Source organism: Mirounga leonina, unplaced genomic scaffold, assembly GCF_011800145.1.
Source record: "Mirounga leonina isolate KUSES-001 unplaced genomic scaffold, KU_Mleo_1.0 Mir_95, whole genome shotgun sequence".
In the NCBI taxonomy this organism is placed as follows: domain Eukaryota; kingdom Metazoa; phylum Chordata; class Mammalia; order Carnivora; family Phocidae; genus Mirounga; species Mirounga leonina.
Window position 1 is genome coordinate 24,098,912 of NW_023270865.1, and position 16,787 is coordinate 24,115,698.

General features: G+C 37.6%; 1 protein-coding gene and 1 long non-coding RNA gene across 2 annotated transcripts in view; one reads left to right on the forward strand and one right to left on the reverse strand.

Moving 5' to 3' along the window:
* The window catches only part of CDH6 (cadherin 6), a 125,626-nt gene that overhangs the window by 57,307 nt on the left and 51,532 nt on the right, over positions 1–16,787 (forward strand). Inside the window, exon 2 of the mRNA XM_034998864.1 lies at positions 13,395–13,751. Within this exon, the coding sequence (XP_034854755.1) occupies positions 13,395–13,751 (357 nt within the window). The remainder of the gene's footprint in view (positions 1–13,394; positions 13,752–16,787) is intronic.
* Positions 1–16,787, reverse strand: part of LOC118006276 — a 78,261-nt gene that overhangs the window by 9,876 nt on the left and 51,598 nt on the right. The window lies entirely within an intron of this gene.

Sequence of the window (16,787 nt, forward strand, 5' to 3'; positions counted from 1 at the left end):
GAGCATTTCAAGACATGGAAATTTTCAAAGCATTTGCTTATAGAATTTATGACCTAAGTTTCGTGATGCCTCCTATTTTGTTCTTAGGAGTTTTTCAAGTTTATAGAGTGTGGCTTATTCTAATTGTATTAGAAAAATCAAAGATCCTATAAAACTGACCAGCAACCTAAACAGATATAACCAGGGAAGACAGATACAACCAGAGAAAGAGTCGTGAAAGATTATTTATTTTGCTAAAATCTTATTTTAGGGATTTGTCCATATGGTTCGACGTAGGTTAGTTTTTTAAAAAACTAAAAGGCTGTCTTACATAAACAAAGGTGCCTAGCCAACATGAGGAAATTGTTTTAAAGGTTTGAATTAAATATGCATGCTATATATTTTTTCTTTTAAGCAATTACACTATTCACTCTGGCCTGGGAGGCTTTCTTCCTAATGATATTAAAACGAGGAAAAAGATTCATTGGCATGAATATGATATTTAACTGTTCAAATTAAAAGCAGACCTCAAAGCAGTCTTTCAAAGAAAGTATTTGAAATAACTTTTCTGTGAACTAAGCTGGTAATAACTTGGGGGGAAAAAACACTTCTCTGTCCTTTTTCCACTCCTATCCAACTTCTTTGGGCCAAGGTATTCCCTGCTAATCATACATATTTTATTTTCATCCAACTTACCAGGCACCTTAATTTAAAAAAGAATCCCATAGTAAAGTACTTACTCAACACGATGAAAGTTCCCTTGCTTGTGCAATTTCTATTTCATGACAGCCTTTACTTTATACAGTTCTTTTCATCTCCTTACTTTAAGGACTTGTTTTAGACTATAATTATTCTTGAGACTCCAGGTTAACACAACCATTAAGTCTTGGATAGGTGGATGATAAATTGGAGGCTAACAAGTTGTACTGATCTTTTTCTGAGAATTCTTCTTGTTTGAACTCAACCACCATAAAGCAACATGAAGAAACATCTACATTCTGGAAAGCAACACACACACACACACACACAATTATACTGCCCCCCCAATCTACATATTATAAAAGATTAGAGATTGTCTCTTGAAAATAAATCATTTCAATTGGCTCTTGGCAGGTGATTTTGGGAAAAAATTCTAAATAAGACATGTCATAGTTTACAGATTGCACATTTGGTGGCTTTAACCATTTTGAAATGATCTTCATCTTCCCCTCCATCTCTCCAATGGGAAATCATTGATTGGTGTTCCTTTAAAATAAAGATAACATGGAATGCAAAGGGCTTTTCTTTTCTATAGAGAAAAATCCTTAAGTAAGATTATTTTCATCTTCATTTTCAAAAATGACACTTCAGAACTTTATCAAAAATTCCAGAGCAAGCAAAGTAGAGATTGTACCCAATTCCCTCTTTTCCCATATAGCTGAAACTGTGTTTTATAGATATTTCAGTCCATATCCATCAAAAATTCCGGGAAAAAAATCCTATATTGGGGGCCTTTAATGCTGATCCTTTGCATCTTAATTAATGGTTGCCCATGACCTGGTGCACCAAATATTGCACCTCTGGCATTATTTGTAGTTGGCTGAGATTCAATTAATTGAAATTTCTTGCTGTTGCTAAAGAAAATGTGAAACAGAGTATTTATAACCATGGATACCTGATTTTTATTTACAGTCATCTGAAATAAATTACACATCCATGACAGAGTTGCAACATCTTCTAAGGAGGGGATGTCAGAAGCACTTGACTCTCAAAGATGCCTTTAAAGCATTTAAATATGTATCTATACATATATATTATGTACCTATATTTTTTTCTTCCTAAGGAAAAAATGTCCATTTTACAAAAAATTTCTACTGTGCTTTGGAAAAAAATAATCAGTCCCGTTAAAGTCCATTAATCAGTTGCTAATCAAATAATTCTCAATCCTTCAAATGGAACTATAGCTGAGTTTGACAGTAGTTTATAGGACTAAATTATATTTCGGCTTAGTTTTAATATCCAGGGAAACTCATTTCATAATTGGTAGGTGTGCAAACATGCTGGCACTTCACGTTCTTATTTTATTAGGAAAAATTCACTAGAAAATTCTATTTCCCCTGCCAGCTGAAATTGCAGAGCAAGTCAGTGGCAGGCTTAAGTATCAAACACGCCTGTTTCTAGATATAAAGTTTTCTTCTTTAAAAGAAAAATAATATATACAAGAAAAAGGGTTTTGTTTTGCTTTTTATGTAGGCTACCTTTTATGGTATTTTGACTTCATGCTTTTTACTGATATTAAATGGCCCAAAGACTGCAGATCATTATAGTGCTATTCCTGCACTGCCTAAGATCAGCTCTCTGTAAGCAATGAAGGCGCTTACCAAAAAGGATACTAGCTCATATTCAACGCTGTTTACATGGCAACACGGTGAGTATTTTACGTACTGTATCATATTTAATTTTTATAACAAGCCAGTCGAGGCTTATTACAACTGTCTCAACGGGCCTGGGACTTCAAGTGAGAGACCCAAGGGAGACCTGATCCTCAGTCACTGTCACTTCCCACATCAGCACAGGTTGTGGCTTCTTACAGGGTTGGAGAAATTTGGTGATCGGTTTCAGCAATATGGTAACACACGATAATAGTGTGGGTTATGCTATTTAAGAGAATAATTTTCTTAATTATGGTAGTGATCATTAATGGGATATGTGCATTTTCTTTCTCCAAAAGATTTCAAAATTATTTCGGGTACTTCTCCTTCTGATTTTTCATAAAGCTCCTGGGATAGGGCATGTCCCAGAAAGACTGATTTCATTTTGTTTTTCTAGTAAATTATCAAATGCTTTCCAATATCAATCTTAACCAACACAGCAGTCATGGTTTACATTAATAGACAGGAAAAATTGGGCTTCTAAAAAAATAAATGAAGTCAAAAAGTTGGTGGTATATTAAAATTGGAACTAAAAACTCAGTATCATGAAATTTCTTCTTTGTCTCCACATTACGCTTTTCCTATTAAAAAGCATTTTTCTGTAGCTTAGAACAATTAAAAGGCCATAAGTACCATCTGAATATTCTGATCGTCTACCACAGAATAAATAAATAGATGCACGAAAATGAAAAGTGCTTGATTTGATGACTGCAGGACATCAAGTAACAATGCACGATTATTTTGAACAATAACTTCTGGGGGGAATTAGTTTTCCACTGGCCTTCATTGTGTTCCTGTGCCCCATTGTTTATAGTTACACATGCACACTGTAACAGCGCAGTCCCTAAATTAGAAATTGAACTTCTTTGACAACTGCAGTAAAACTTGACAAAAGATGAATGTGATTTTTTTTTTGTTTCCCTTCTTCTTTCACTTATTTAAACATGTATTAATTAACTTGTTCTGGCAAGTGTTTAGTAAACATTGAACAAGGGCATTTCTTTAGTGGTATAATTAAAATTCCCTTTTAAAATGTTTTGCATGATATTTTATGCGCAATTTGACTCAAGTAAGCAGAGGTTCTAATTAAAGTTTTTAAATGAAGGCAATCAAAATTGATAAAACATCCAGCAACCCATTCAAGCACATTGTCTTCCTGTCTGTGTGAGTTTAATTTGATGGTCAGTTAGCATTAGCCTGGATTAGTGAAGATGCCACCATACACAGGCTTCCTTCGACTTCAGTCAGTCTCAGGGAATAAATCTTTAAACGCTGCAGTGCCCTTTAAGTTGTTATACAGTATTTATTCAATTAAATGTCTTCTAAGTTATTACACCAGGATATTATGAGAAGCATGTCATTTAGGTTATGAATCCTCTGCAAATAAAGTGTTACATAAAACACACTGAATGCATGAAGCTATCCAAACATCAAGTCAGGGTTCGATTATTTTTTCCCATTATAACTTGATGTAAAGGGTTACACCTCTGTAAACAGTGCTACCCTTTGAGGTGAGAATAGCATGTAGTTTTCAGGGCTAACAGGCAAATGTCCAAAGCACATTAAAAACATCTAAATCATTATCCCTTTTTGCTTGCCCGCGCTCTCTCTCTCTTTCTCTCCCGCTCTCCCCTCCCCACCCTGTGTGTGTGTGTGTGTGTGTGTGTGTGTGTGTGTGTGTGTAGTGGGAAAGGTGAAGTGAGATGGAAAAAGAATTCATTTTGCCTGCAATGCATTGATTGACCTGAAGTGAAAGATATTTTTAAGGGAAGCTTCAAACTCCCCATCCGTAAATTATTCATACATTTTCCTTTTAGTGATGCTGTAAACAACTCCAAAAAGCAAAGCTATAAATACAAGAATTGTTGGTAATTAATAAGTGACTTTCTGGCTCCCAAGATCACGGATGTCTCTAATGATCTTTTTTAATTAGCAAGGATTAAAACGGATTCCCCGGGATCATTTCTTCAGACTTCTGGGTTCTGCACCTTAGCTGTCCGGAGCAGGGAGCAGATAGTCATCCCCTCTGACCCTACACCTTAGAACAGAGCTGCTCTGTAGCCTCTGTGAAAGAAAAAACGAAATAAAACGTAACCCTGACTCCAGGGGGTGTCTGACGAATGTGGGCGCGAGGGGAGAGGGGTTTACTGAGCAAGTCTGCTGGGCTCTCACACTAAGCTAACTTTCCAATCTGCCTTTTATTATTGTAGTCATAAATGTGATAGTTGAGTCTCCATCTAACACCGCTTTGTGTTATTTCTTAATTTCTTTGGAATATGAAAGAGAAACTGGGTGCTATTTATCAGTTGCCTCCACTGAGACCCCGAAGTTTACTATTCCCAATTTGAAGGTGAGAAAATTGAAGACATCGTATCAAGTCACTTGACAACCCCTCAAGACTAATGAGTACTGACACTGGCATCCAGATGGGTGAACTGGCCCGAGTGGGCCTCCAGCCACAGTGCCGTTCTATCCCTGGTATTGGCACATGGGCCTTTATTTCATGCGTAAGCTCAGAGGACAGAGAAGCTTGCCCGAGATAAAATGGGAAGAGAAACACAATGGGACCCCAAACCCAGCCCTCCTAAAGACCACCATACCAACTTTTCACGGTCTTGGTGCTCACATTTATTCTACTGAGCCACGGCTTCTCAAACATTCAGGAGAATTTGGACATTTTTTTACTGATTCCGGATCATCATTATGAATATCCATTGCTGGATTGAATATCCATTGCTGTGTTGCAAACAGTGATACCCTCAAGCGCTGCCAAGAATTCATATGTTCACCCTGACAGTCATGAGTCCTACTGTCATTACTTCGGGCACTTAGTCATTCTTACACTCAGTCGCCTGTGCACTCATCCATACATGCACTTCTATTACAGATGCTCATCTACTGTCACTCTGCCCAGGTGCTGCTCTCGGCATAGGAACACAGAGCATCACTACTCCCCCAGGCCAGCCCCTGACTCCATCCTTTCTGTCTTTAGTTCTTCTGCTGGCCGCCTGTAGCCACTCTCTCTGCCCCTTTCCGCCACCCCCTCCTACTAGCATGGGTATTCCAGCCTCCAGCACTCCTCACGCCATCCCTTCAGTTTGCTGGGGATTTAGAAACCTGGTGATAAATTTGTTCAAATTTTGTCTGAAATGAGAGTAAATAAAACCTAGATGCTGTTTCCATGAGCAAAATACAAATGAGATAGTGAATGTTATAGTTAAGAAGGAGCCTCTAGATTAGCGGGGCTTTATCCAGCTTCTGCCAACCACTAGCTGTGCACCCTTGGGCAAAGGATCCAGTCCCTCTAAACCTGTGCTTCTCATCTCTAAAGCAGAGGACAAGGATGACGGTCTCCATCTCAGAGGACTGTTGTTTAAGACTTACAAGTTTAGAGATCCTTTATTCCATTACCTGGCACCGAGCAAACCTTTGCTTGCTGTTCTTATTTAGCTTATACACTCTGTCACAACTATTTTACCTCTAGAAACCTGTATTGCTGTTAGAATTTTAGGGAAGTCGCGAAGATTCAAGTCTAAGGTCACAGCTGCACTGGGCACTGATCATGAGCTGTGACTCCTCGGGGTATGGTCAGAGCAAGGACCCCGGAGCGTGTGCCGAGGCAACGATCTGCTGGCTTTATTGCACACTCGTGGTGTGACCGCGAACGAGTTACTCCACCTCTCCAAGCTTCGGTTTCTCATCTGCCGAAATTATGAGAAGATTACCCACCTCACCGAATGGGCATGAGAATTAGATTGCAACACGTTTGTGGCGTCCTTGGCACAAGTCCTGGCACACAGGAAGGTCAGGGATGGAACACGGCAAATTCACCGGTGTTCTTATTTATGAGTTAGACTTCATGTCATTGATAAAAGGTTTGGACATTATATCAGGAAAAATAACTACAACATCTCCACTCCTCATAACACTTTGCACCAGTATGAGCCTTTAAAAATCATCTGCGATGTGCCGTTTCACAGTAATTTACTGATAAACCCAACCACGTGATTCCTTTTACAACTTAATAAAGCTAAATCTGTTTTGAACTCCTCACACCCACCAAGGAACCCTTGCCTCCTGCCGGCCCATAGCTCCCAGCCAATACGCTCAGGCTGCCCTTTCATCGAGCTATTGAAAGAAGAGCAAACTCACTGAAATCGCTCACACTAACGGGCAAATGGGTTTTGACATCTTGCAGTCTTATTGAAGCTTCATTGTCTTAAATGGCTATGCATCCAAAAGAATTAATGGAGCTGCCAAATAGCCTAACTTACAAGCAGGATGTAATATGAAACCAAGTCTTTCATACATTTCTGCAACCTAGACATATAGTTTGCTACAGAAATTGTTTAAAATTCATGCTATGAATATCTAATTAGAGGTGTAAAGTGCATTCTCTTCTCCTTTGTTTCCCTGAGTAAATCTTTTGGGAAAAGACGGCATCCACAAGCTCAGACACCCTCAGAAGCCAGGCAACATGCACAAAGGAATGAAGCAAGCACTTGAATGGCATCATTAAGGATTGGTGGGGAAGCACCTACAGTGCTTTGGTAGGGAGCTCCCTCCACTCCAGAAACAAAAAAAAAAGTCGCCAGAACATCTGCTCTTTCAAGTTAATCCAGAAATGAGCAAGCCCTGATCTTTAAAGATGGGCAGCTGATTTCGGTTTAATTGTAAAAGGCAAAACAAGACATGCATAAGACGCAAACTCTGCCCCTAGGATGGCCAATGTGTGTCCTTTGCTAAGACTTTTTTTTTTTTTTTACAGTTTAGGTCATCGTGGCCATCTTAGTGTTAAGACTTCACATGAATTCATTCATTTTATCCTCACAGCCATCCTATGGAGTAGGTACTGTTAATATCGTTCCATTTTATAGACAAACAAATTGAGACGTGCCTTGATCCCCAGCCAGTGTTGACTAGGGTTGAGCTTCTAATCCAGATGCGTGGCGTGCCAGAGTCTGTTCTTGACCATACTCTGATACTTTCGCTCATGATAAAACAGGTTGGAATTTTTTCCCCATGTGGAAAAAGACCTTTGTCTTTATCCTCTGATTCAAGTTTTGGGTTTGTTTGGTGCTTTTTTTGGTCCCAAATGGATATTTCAAATCAACAAATATTCCTTGAGCCTCAACTACACATAAAACACCATTTTATGTGCTGTAACACATTTGATTTTATCTTCATTAATGCAATGTGTGGAATATAATTTTAGAATGAGGGTAATACTGTTAAAATAGCTTCATCTGGAAATACATCAGTTTGCAAACAGATTGGCATATTATCCACAAATATAAACATTTACAAAAAAATCAGGCATCATTTGATGGCTGTTGCCATAATGATTCATTGGCACAAGAGAAAAGCTACGTGATGAGAGATGCCAAAGCTGCTTGACACATTTCAATGGAGTTCATTACACACATGAAACAGAACCAATTTTACTCAACAGTGACTTTGACATTTACAGAAAAATGAAATAGAGGTTTAGAAATGAAGACTTCATGTGAAATCCCTACCAAAAATTTTAAATTGGTTCTGTCCTTATGCCACCACTTCTAGAAGATCAGCCATGTTCTATAGACTTTTTATTCACAGCAGGTGGCAACTTATTCAAAACAAAGTTTCTTGGGAGATCGGATAATTGACCTTGAACAAACTTGATTGGTTGTAAAACCCTTCTCTCAGAATAAAGAACATCTATATTTTTAAATATTTACTTGTAGAAAGGTGTGGTATGCCTTTGGCTTCGCTCTGTTTAGTTCATCCTGATTTCACAGTTCTGCTTCTTGAATTTGCTAGGTTTTAATGGAGTAAATACCATCTTCATCCCCATCGCACCCAAAGACTGTGGAACGAGAGTGATTTCAGGCTTAGAGTTGGGATACAATAGAATCAAGAGAAATGTTAAATAGTTGTAAATAACCAGCTGTTTTCTACTTCATTAATAATATAATATGAGAAAATGTACCAAAACTTAATTAAGGGATTTATATAATACATATTCTAAAGCATTGCTAATGGGGTATGCTAATGGGTTAGGATGACTTATATGTAGATATTTTCAGAAATGTTTTTTGTGAGCAGCATCATGCAAAATACCATGCTACAGCATTTACATGCAGCACCATTTATTTGAAGAAACAATTTCCTACCAGATTTTAAAACATTCTCTTACTATGATAAATGGTTAAAGTATATTAATAATGTTGCTTTACTGAATGCTTACTGTGCTTTCAATGCCCAAGTTAAGGCTCTGCATACCAAAAAATGAGTGCGCTTGGTTTAATTTGTAAGCCTAGATAGCATTATAGTATCATTGCACTGATTAGAATTAATCAAGAATACCAGAACAAATGTATGCTAAGTCTGAATTATAAAACTTTAAAGTAATTATATTGCTTTTAAATGTGCCTAATATTTACTTACTTGTTTGCTGTAAATAGTATAATAAAATCAGTATCTCAAAACCAGATAACACAGTTAAGTCATTCAGACTGTTATCAAACATAAGTCACTAGAGAAGCAATTCAATCAATAGAGAAGTTTTCTAATTAGCATATTAATTATTTGCAAATGAAAGGTGATTCCAAAGTACTCTAGGGAACTCAAAGACATTGTAGTTTGTCTTCTCATTCTACATATCCCTATGAAATATTTTTACACTGTTAATTTCCAATAATCTAAGGGAAAAGGTTTTGCTAATCAAAGGAAAATTCTAGCCCAGCTTCTGCATTAATTATCACATATTCTAAACTGGTAGATCATGAATTAATGAGGCCTAGGTTCCTCCTAAATGGCATGCATTAAATAAGAGCTGGACTTGACTATGTACTCCTGTGAGGATGGGAGTATATATGCATATTGGCTGCCAGGGAAATAAAGTTACAAAGTAATGCAATTATCAATGCTATGTGGGCCTTGCCCCCCCACTATCCATAAACATCTTAATTACCTTCTACACATCACTAAAAAGGGGCTTCTGAAAAGATTCAAACTATTTTTCTGGATCAACCACTTCTGCATATCAAATTTCAGAGCATACAAATGATTGCCTATAAGAAAAGAGCTGCAATTAGGCAGCTCAAGTTTTATTTTTATAGTTTCTGATATCTCTAACTGATTTGCTCTTAGTGCCATGAGGGGATGGGCACGGAAAAGTGCAGTATCAGGTTGTTTTGCATTCTTTCCCCTCCCACTCTCTAATCTTCTGGTTCTTTCCTGATTGAATACCACGCCTGCTATTTTAATGCTGTGGCTATGCATGACGTACTGCTTTGTCCTTTTGGTTTACTTCTTGACATCTACAACATGAGCCCGCACAGCTGATTACTACCTGCCATGTGGTCCCCCTGCATGTTGGCTGCTCGGAAGTCAGCGGCTTTCCCATACTCATCAACGTGGTGCTACAGTGGGCCCTTTCCCTCCTTGACCGGTGGCCATTCCGCATCCTAAGAATCCTATTTTTTTGCATCTAAGGTTATGCTTGGAATATTTTTTTTCATTTCATACTTTTTAGATTAAGTAAAATCTAAGATATATATACATCACTCATTTAAACTTCATCAAATTCTTATCCCATATAACAATAGAATAATAACAGCATGTTAATTACAAGAAGACATGTTTGTCCAGTACCATTTTTACAAGGTCAAAATTACTACGTTGAAGGTACTTCTGATTTTTTTTATGTGAATAAAGTAAAGATGATTTTTAAAACCTTAACCTAACAAAAGGGAAAGGGAAAAAAACACAGATTCTATGAATGAGTCCATCCTCCAGTGAACTTTCCTTTTTGCCCACATTCTTCCTGCAGTCAGTGGGCATAAAGTTTCTGCCTTCTCTCTTTTTACACTATTACTGTGAAATCCTGAACTGAAGTCTACACAGAGGAAAACGACTAGCAAATGGCGTAATTCTGATTTTTAAAGTGCTTCTGTTTTTTAATTTTAAAAGAATTTGACTCACTCAGAAATGCTTCTAGAAAGATTTAAAAAAGTATTCAAGCGTAAGAGGGAAAACTACGCTATCCTTTGCAGACTTTTGCTGTGTGCTATATATAGAAGGATTCTTCATATGCAATACATCGTAGTAACAATAACAGTAGTAATAACAACAGTTATAATAATAATAGCAGCTGATACTTATTAATACCTTACTAAGGTGCCAGGCACTATTGTAAGTGCTTTGCATGTAATGGCTTAATCCTTACAACACCCGATGAGGTACTTGCTGTCATTATCCCCATTTACAGAGAAAGAAACTAAGGCACGGTGAGATTAAGCATTTTCCCAAATTCACAGCAACTAAGAGACAGAGCCTGGATTTAAACACAGGCAGTCTGGCTCCAGCACTGATAATCTTCACCACTATGCAATCCTGCCTATTATGAAGTATTAAATGAGAATTGCTAAGTTAGATATTCAACAGTTCAGAGTTCATTGGAGTTTTTAAACTATGAATTTCACACAGAAGTCTATCCCTCTAAAAAGCTAACACTAAATATGAGTGGATCATAGTAATTTTGCATATTGACTTTTTAACAAGGACACACCCTGCCAAGTTGATAGAAAATGAGCTGGGTTATAGCAAATCTAGATGTTCTAGCATACTTGGAAACACTGCTTAAATTTGCATCACTTTAAAAGCTCATTATCAACTAAGCAAAAAAAAAGAAAGAAAGAAAGAAAGGAAATACTTGACATTTTGGTATCTGTGATATTAAAAAGAACTAATATTTAATATTCAAGTGGCAACAGCTTGTAGAGTTTCCACACAACATCCACAGGGATCGATTTTTCTTTAAAAATGGACTTTAGGAGTCTGCCTTTTAAACAGGTGACACATCCATTCTCTGAATCCCTCTTTCCTGCCGGCACCATGGGGCACACACTGAGTGCGGCAACAGACATGTAATTCTTCACTGCAGGATTTGTCTATGCAAATAATGGCAGAATATGAGAAATTAAGAAAAATGTAATTTCCACTGACTCAACCTCGATGTAATCTCTGCTACGAAAAATGAATAGATGTCTTTAGAGGGCTTTTCTCCATATGCTCCCTCAATCCCCTTTATATACTATCCACGAGAAGAGAAGACTCGTCATGGCCTAATTGATCATCAGTTATTCCACACCTGTACCAAGGCCTCCTAATGACAAGTTACGGTTGCCTGGCGTTTTTCCAGCATGACTAACTGTCACAGTACTAATTTACTCACCTGTGGAATTTTCAACTTCCCCAGCCTGCTGTCAAGAAGATGCATAGTAATGGAATAAAGATTTAAAAATGCTGAACACTATGAAACATTTCACTGATATTCCAATAGAAAGCTTTCACTAAATCATGTGTTCGGTGGCTAATTACTCATTGCTGGGGTAAAAAAAAAAATCAAAACACTGGTCATATATACATTTCCCTGCTAGAATAATAGGAGACAAGTGAACACATTTTTCTGACATAAAGAAAAAAAAATTCTGATCAGATTACCTAAAACACGTTTCTTTTGTCTGCATGTATTTAGTGAACATACCAAAGTTAATTACTATTATGTTCTACATCACAAAGCACTTCATTTTTGTTAGTATTATTTAAGAAAATATTTTTCCCATTTCGAATGGTACAGTGAAGGAGTGATTTGTTGGATTTTTTTTTCAAGAAATGTGGAGAAGTTTAGGATGGAGATATAGGTATGTATGACTCTAATTATGTGAAATAGTAAACCACATTGTAACATCTTTGCTAGACAATCTGGCCCAAGGAATTTTTTAATGCGAGGTTATGTTCTTGAAAATTAATATTTGGGATGCCTGGGTGGCTCAGTCAGTTAAGCGTCTGCCTTCAGCTCAGGTCATGATCCCAGGGTCCTGGGATCAAGTCCTGCATTGGGCTCCTTGCTTAGCGGGGAGTCTGCTTCTCCCTCTGCCCGCCGCTCCCCCTGCTTGTGCTCTGTCTCTCTGACAAATAAATAAATAAAATCTTTAAAAAAAAAAAAGAAAATTAATACTTGTCCTGGAAAATTATTATACACAAGTATAAGAGCTGACTTTTCTGGAGATCCTATAGTCAACTGCATTCACTCTGATATTGAGATATATTTGATGCACCTGTGAAAATTATATAGAAATTGTTTGACCAATTTTTATACATATGCTTGCTTGCTTATGATACAAGTAAAATTTAGAGATGAAAGCCCAGGATTTCCTACAGAAATTTAAATAAAATTGCTCATTTAATTCCTATATTCTGTTACATATAAATTCTGTAGGTTGCTCATTCACCCATCCTATAGTGTTATTGGGTCGGATGAGGGGGAAAAAAGCTTCCCAGTCAAGTTTGAGAAACCCTTTATTAAATGTAGGCTTGCGTCACTGTTACAAAATTTCACTTCAGAAACTTCAATATGCTAGCACGCATTCGGAAGAGAAGACAAAGTGTGGTCTTTTCCAACCGTGCTTGACCCAGACCTGTCTATCCCAACACATCTGTGAAGCCAAGAGTCTGAACAGGCTTTGCCTTGTCTTAGGCTGATGCATCACAGGTACTCAGTACATTCTAGTGAAACATCAACATTATCCACTTTCAATCGAACTGAAATTGCGTGTGATATATCTTTGCCTCTGACTTGTTCATGAGGATAAATATGCAAATGTAATCCGAAACACAGACTTGTTCCTTCTAACCAGATCTCAGCCCACATACTCAAGAGGAAAAAAGAGTAGTGAAATAATCCACTCTGGCATGTTGACCTACAGCAACGCAATGACTTAAAATAGGATTGTTAAGTGATAGAAAAGGAGAAAGGAAAACAGCAGCTTCCGACTCGGCACATGCCTTCCATTTAGCATATCTGAAAGAACGTTTTCCTCATTTCAAAATTGATAGCCAACTTATTTTTGTTGTTTTGCTATCCAAATTTCTGTCCTCTTTCTCCAGAGCTTATTTGCTCTAACACTGAATTTTAAACATCTCTAAAAATGTTTGATATGTTATTATTCTTTCCAGATATCCTCTGAGAGCCAAGCAAAGAACATTAAGGAAGAAAGGAGAAATGATGCTGGAAACAGTGCAGTGAAAAAAGCCACTTCAAGGAGCAGGGTACCCACTACCCAGAGACTGGACTGTGTTATCAGAATGAGAACTTACCGGTACTTCTTGTTACTCTTTTGGGTTGGTCAGCCCTACCCAACTTTCTCAACCCCGTTATCCAAGAGGACTAGTGGTTTTCCGGCAAAGAAAAGGGTCCTGGAGCTCTCTGGAAACAGCAAAAATGAGCTGAACCGTTCGAAAAGGAGCTGGATGTGGAATCAGTTCTTTCTCCTGGAGGAATATACGGGATCTGATTATCAGTACGTGGGCAAGGTAGGATTCCATTGGGCACTTTGACGTTCTGGTTGTAAAGCCTGAAGAAATTACTTCTAATAAATAGACGGGGAGGATGTGAACTATTCCCCCAATACAGTAAGAATTGTTGCTTATCTGGTAAGACTTTTTTTTTTTTTTTCACTTGAGTAGTTTCAGGAAGAAGACTGTAGCAAGAAGCTGAGAAATGTCAGCAATGCAACAAAGAAAGAAATGCTTCCGTTGAAAAAGAAACGCCCACAACCATCCACATAGGATTATCATAAATCCTTTAATTTTTACTTTAGCTTGAAAAATGTGGTCCAGCTATTCTATAAACCAGGATGTATTAAAAATAGGAATAGAGCGATTAAGCTGTAAGGGAAGGAAGGTTCCTTTTTCTCATTCTGAAAGCAAACATTCTGAGCGTCAGTCCTTTGGCCGTGTTCAAATTAACTACTTCTTAACACGGCTCCCCGACCGTGTCATCCTTTCCGTGACCAAATGGAGCCCTTGGTCCTCAAAACCCACCACTGCCTCAGATTTGGTTGCGGCTGCTGTCGGGTTTGTCTTGTCTCAAATAATTGGCAAGAGCCAGGCATTTCAAAAGCTTGTGATTTAACTGTGGCAAGGTTCACAAGAGAGAAAAATGGTGATGTAGAGGTGCTATTTCCAAGTATCATCTGACCATTTTATTGACTCTAGAAAGTTGAATGAGGAGGCACCACTTATGATAGCCCTTAGAGATTACTGGCTGAGTCAGGGAAACAGCTCAGTTATACTGTCATCGTGAGTTTCACTGAAATTTTATCATCAGCTACATTCTTGTTGCAGAATATCTGCATACTGCAACGATGGGGGAAAAAACAGAGACACGGATTTGTACTTTGTAGGTTCTGTGTTTCATAATATGGTATTGATAAGAAGAGTAATTGTCACATACCCTTTATATAGGGAATGAACATAACAGAAAAGATAAAATGTCTGTTTATGATTACAGCTATGATTTTGAAATGACTATATCAGGATAGCATGCGAATAGCATAAATTTTGCAGATTCCAAGGGCTGCATGTTCACATTTCAAGCTGTTATCAAATATCCCTAAATAAGAAGGTGCAAATATTCTCTTTAAGTATTTACCACTATAAATGAAGGAAAGCCATTCATGGCTTGGGCTGAGGTAACCAGGCATTGTTCCAATGAATGAATTATTAATGTGGAATAAAGTAGGAGAGGAAGTATTCAGTGAAGGGGTGAACATCAACACAGATCCCCAAGGGGTTAGCCTTGTATTTGACGTGAAAATCACACGCTGTGTGACTGCTGAAGAAAGTCCACTTACTTGTACTTCACTCCATTTCCTTGTGAAATTTGATGAGCAAGCACTACATTAATAGAGTAATGGTTGTAAATAATAATAATAAAATATAATAATGATTATTATAAATAATTGTAATTAATTATTTATAATAATAAATTATAATTTATAATTTATGATTTATAATAAATCAATAATTATAAATAATTGATTCCCTTTTTTTTTCCTTTCTGCTTTTTCTTCAAAAGTTGTGGTGCCATTTTATATCAAAACTACCACCTGTTCTTAAAGAAAGGCTAGGATATATCAGGATGCTAGCAGCAGAAATGGATAAAACCGCATAGGAATCAGTTTTACCATGGTAATTGTGAGAGGTAATATTGCCATGGGGTAAAGTTTCGAGCTGTGGACTCAAGCAGATCTGAGGCCGCATCGCTGCCCTGCCATTTGTGTGGCCCAAGGCAGGTTGTTAACCATCCCAGGCTTTAGTTTCTTCATCTAGAAAATTCAGGCGGCAATGCCTACTTCATGGAGTTAAAGTGAGACAAGAACCAGGGACTGGCACATAGTAGGTGCATAAAGATGTTCCTATTATTGGTGAGAAAATCCATTGTATATGCTCTATTAATAATAATCTATCTGTAATGCATTGAAGCGGAGTATTGATTTCTGTATCATTGCAAAAGTAAAATGAAGTAATTACAGGATCTCTCAGTGGGTGGAAAATAAAGGATGGTGACAAAATCCCTTCCCAATCAGAGCTTCAATTTAACCAGTTGGAGGTGGATATTTTATTGGCAGCTAGACATATTTCCCTACCTCACCCCCACCTCCTTGAAGGTGTGACACATAAGAGATTATCGGTTGGAAAAAAAAAAAAAAGGCAAGGGTAATCACTGAAGTTGTCGTGGACCCCGCATTGCTACGACAGATGTGTTTAAGAGATGTTCTTCCTCAATTAATAGGGCATTTCCCCAAATATATCTTTGGCGTTATGTTTTATCAACATGTGAAAGGATTTGAGTATAATATGTTTTTACCACAGTTAAAAATAGACCAAAAAAAATTTTAAGAAAAAAAAAAAGTTTGTTCCTTACGTGGCAAAAGGTTGGTCCACTTTTACATAGATCTGGAACAAAACATACACCTGATGTGGGGATCTGGATCCCCGAGGTTAAGAAACTTTTGGAAAAAAAAAGAGAAAAAATAAGATTAGACTATAGCAGAGGTTCCAAAACATTCTTGGTTCGCAGTGCTCTTATTATCTCAAGAATTGTTTTCACAGTGTGCTTAGGACCCAAGAAACAGATCCAAACACCTTAATAGCTATTTATGTTCTAACCAATAAGTAGTTCTTTGAAAAAAATACACAGCAATTAAAAGAAAAAATAATATTTTAATTTTATTCTTAAATAACCACAGTTTCTTACTTACAGAATGTGGGCATCTACTGGGCTCTGCGCAATTTCTAAGATTAGACACTGCCCCTCATTTCCTTTCCACGTTGATTTTGCACTGTACTCACTTATCCCAAGTACTGTGGGGAATCCAGCTTAACAGACATGTGACATCATCGAAAGGAGGGTAGCACCACCTACTGTTGAAACTGTGAACTACCCTGAGCTAGTAATTCACAAGGAGTCTAACAGAGCCCAAGTGTTGCTGTATTTCCCTTGAAATTTAAAAATACTTCCTGGCACCAGGGTGGGTTCCCCAGGATGCTTCAGTATGTACTCTG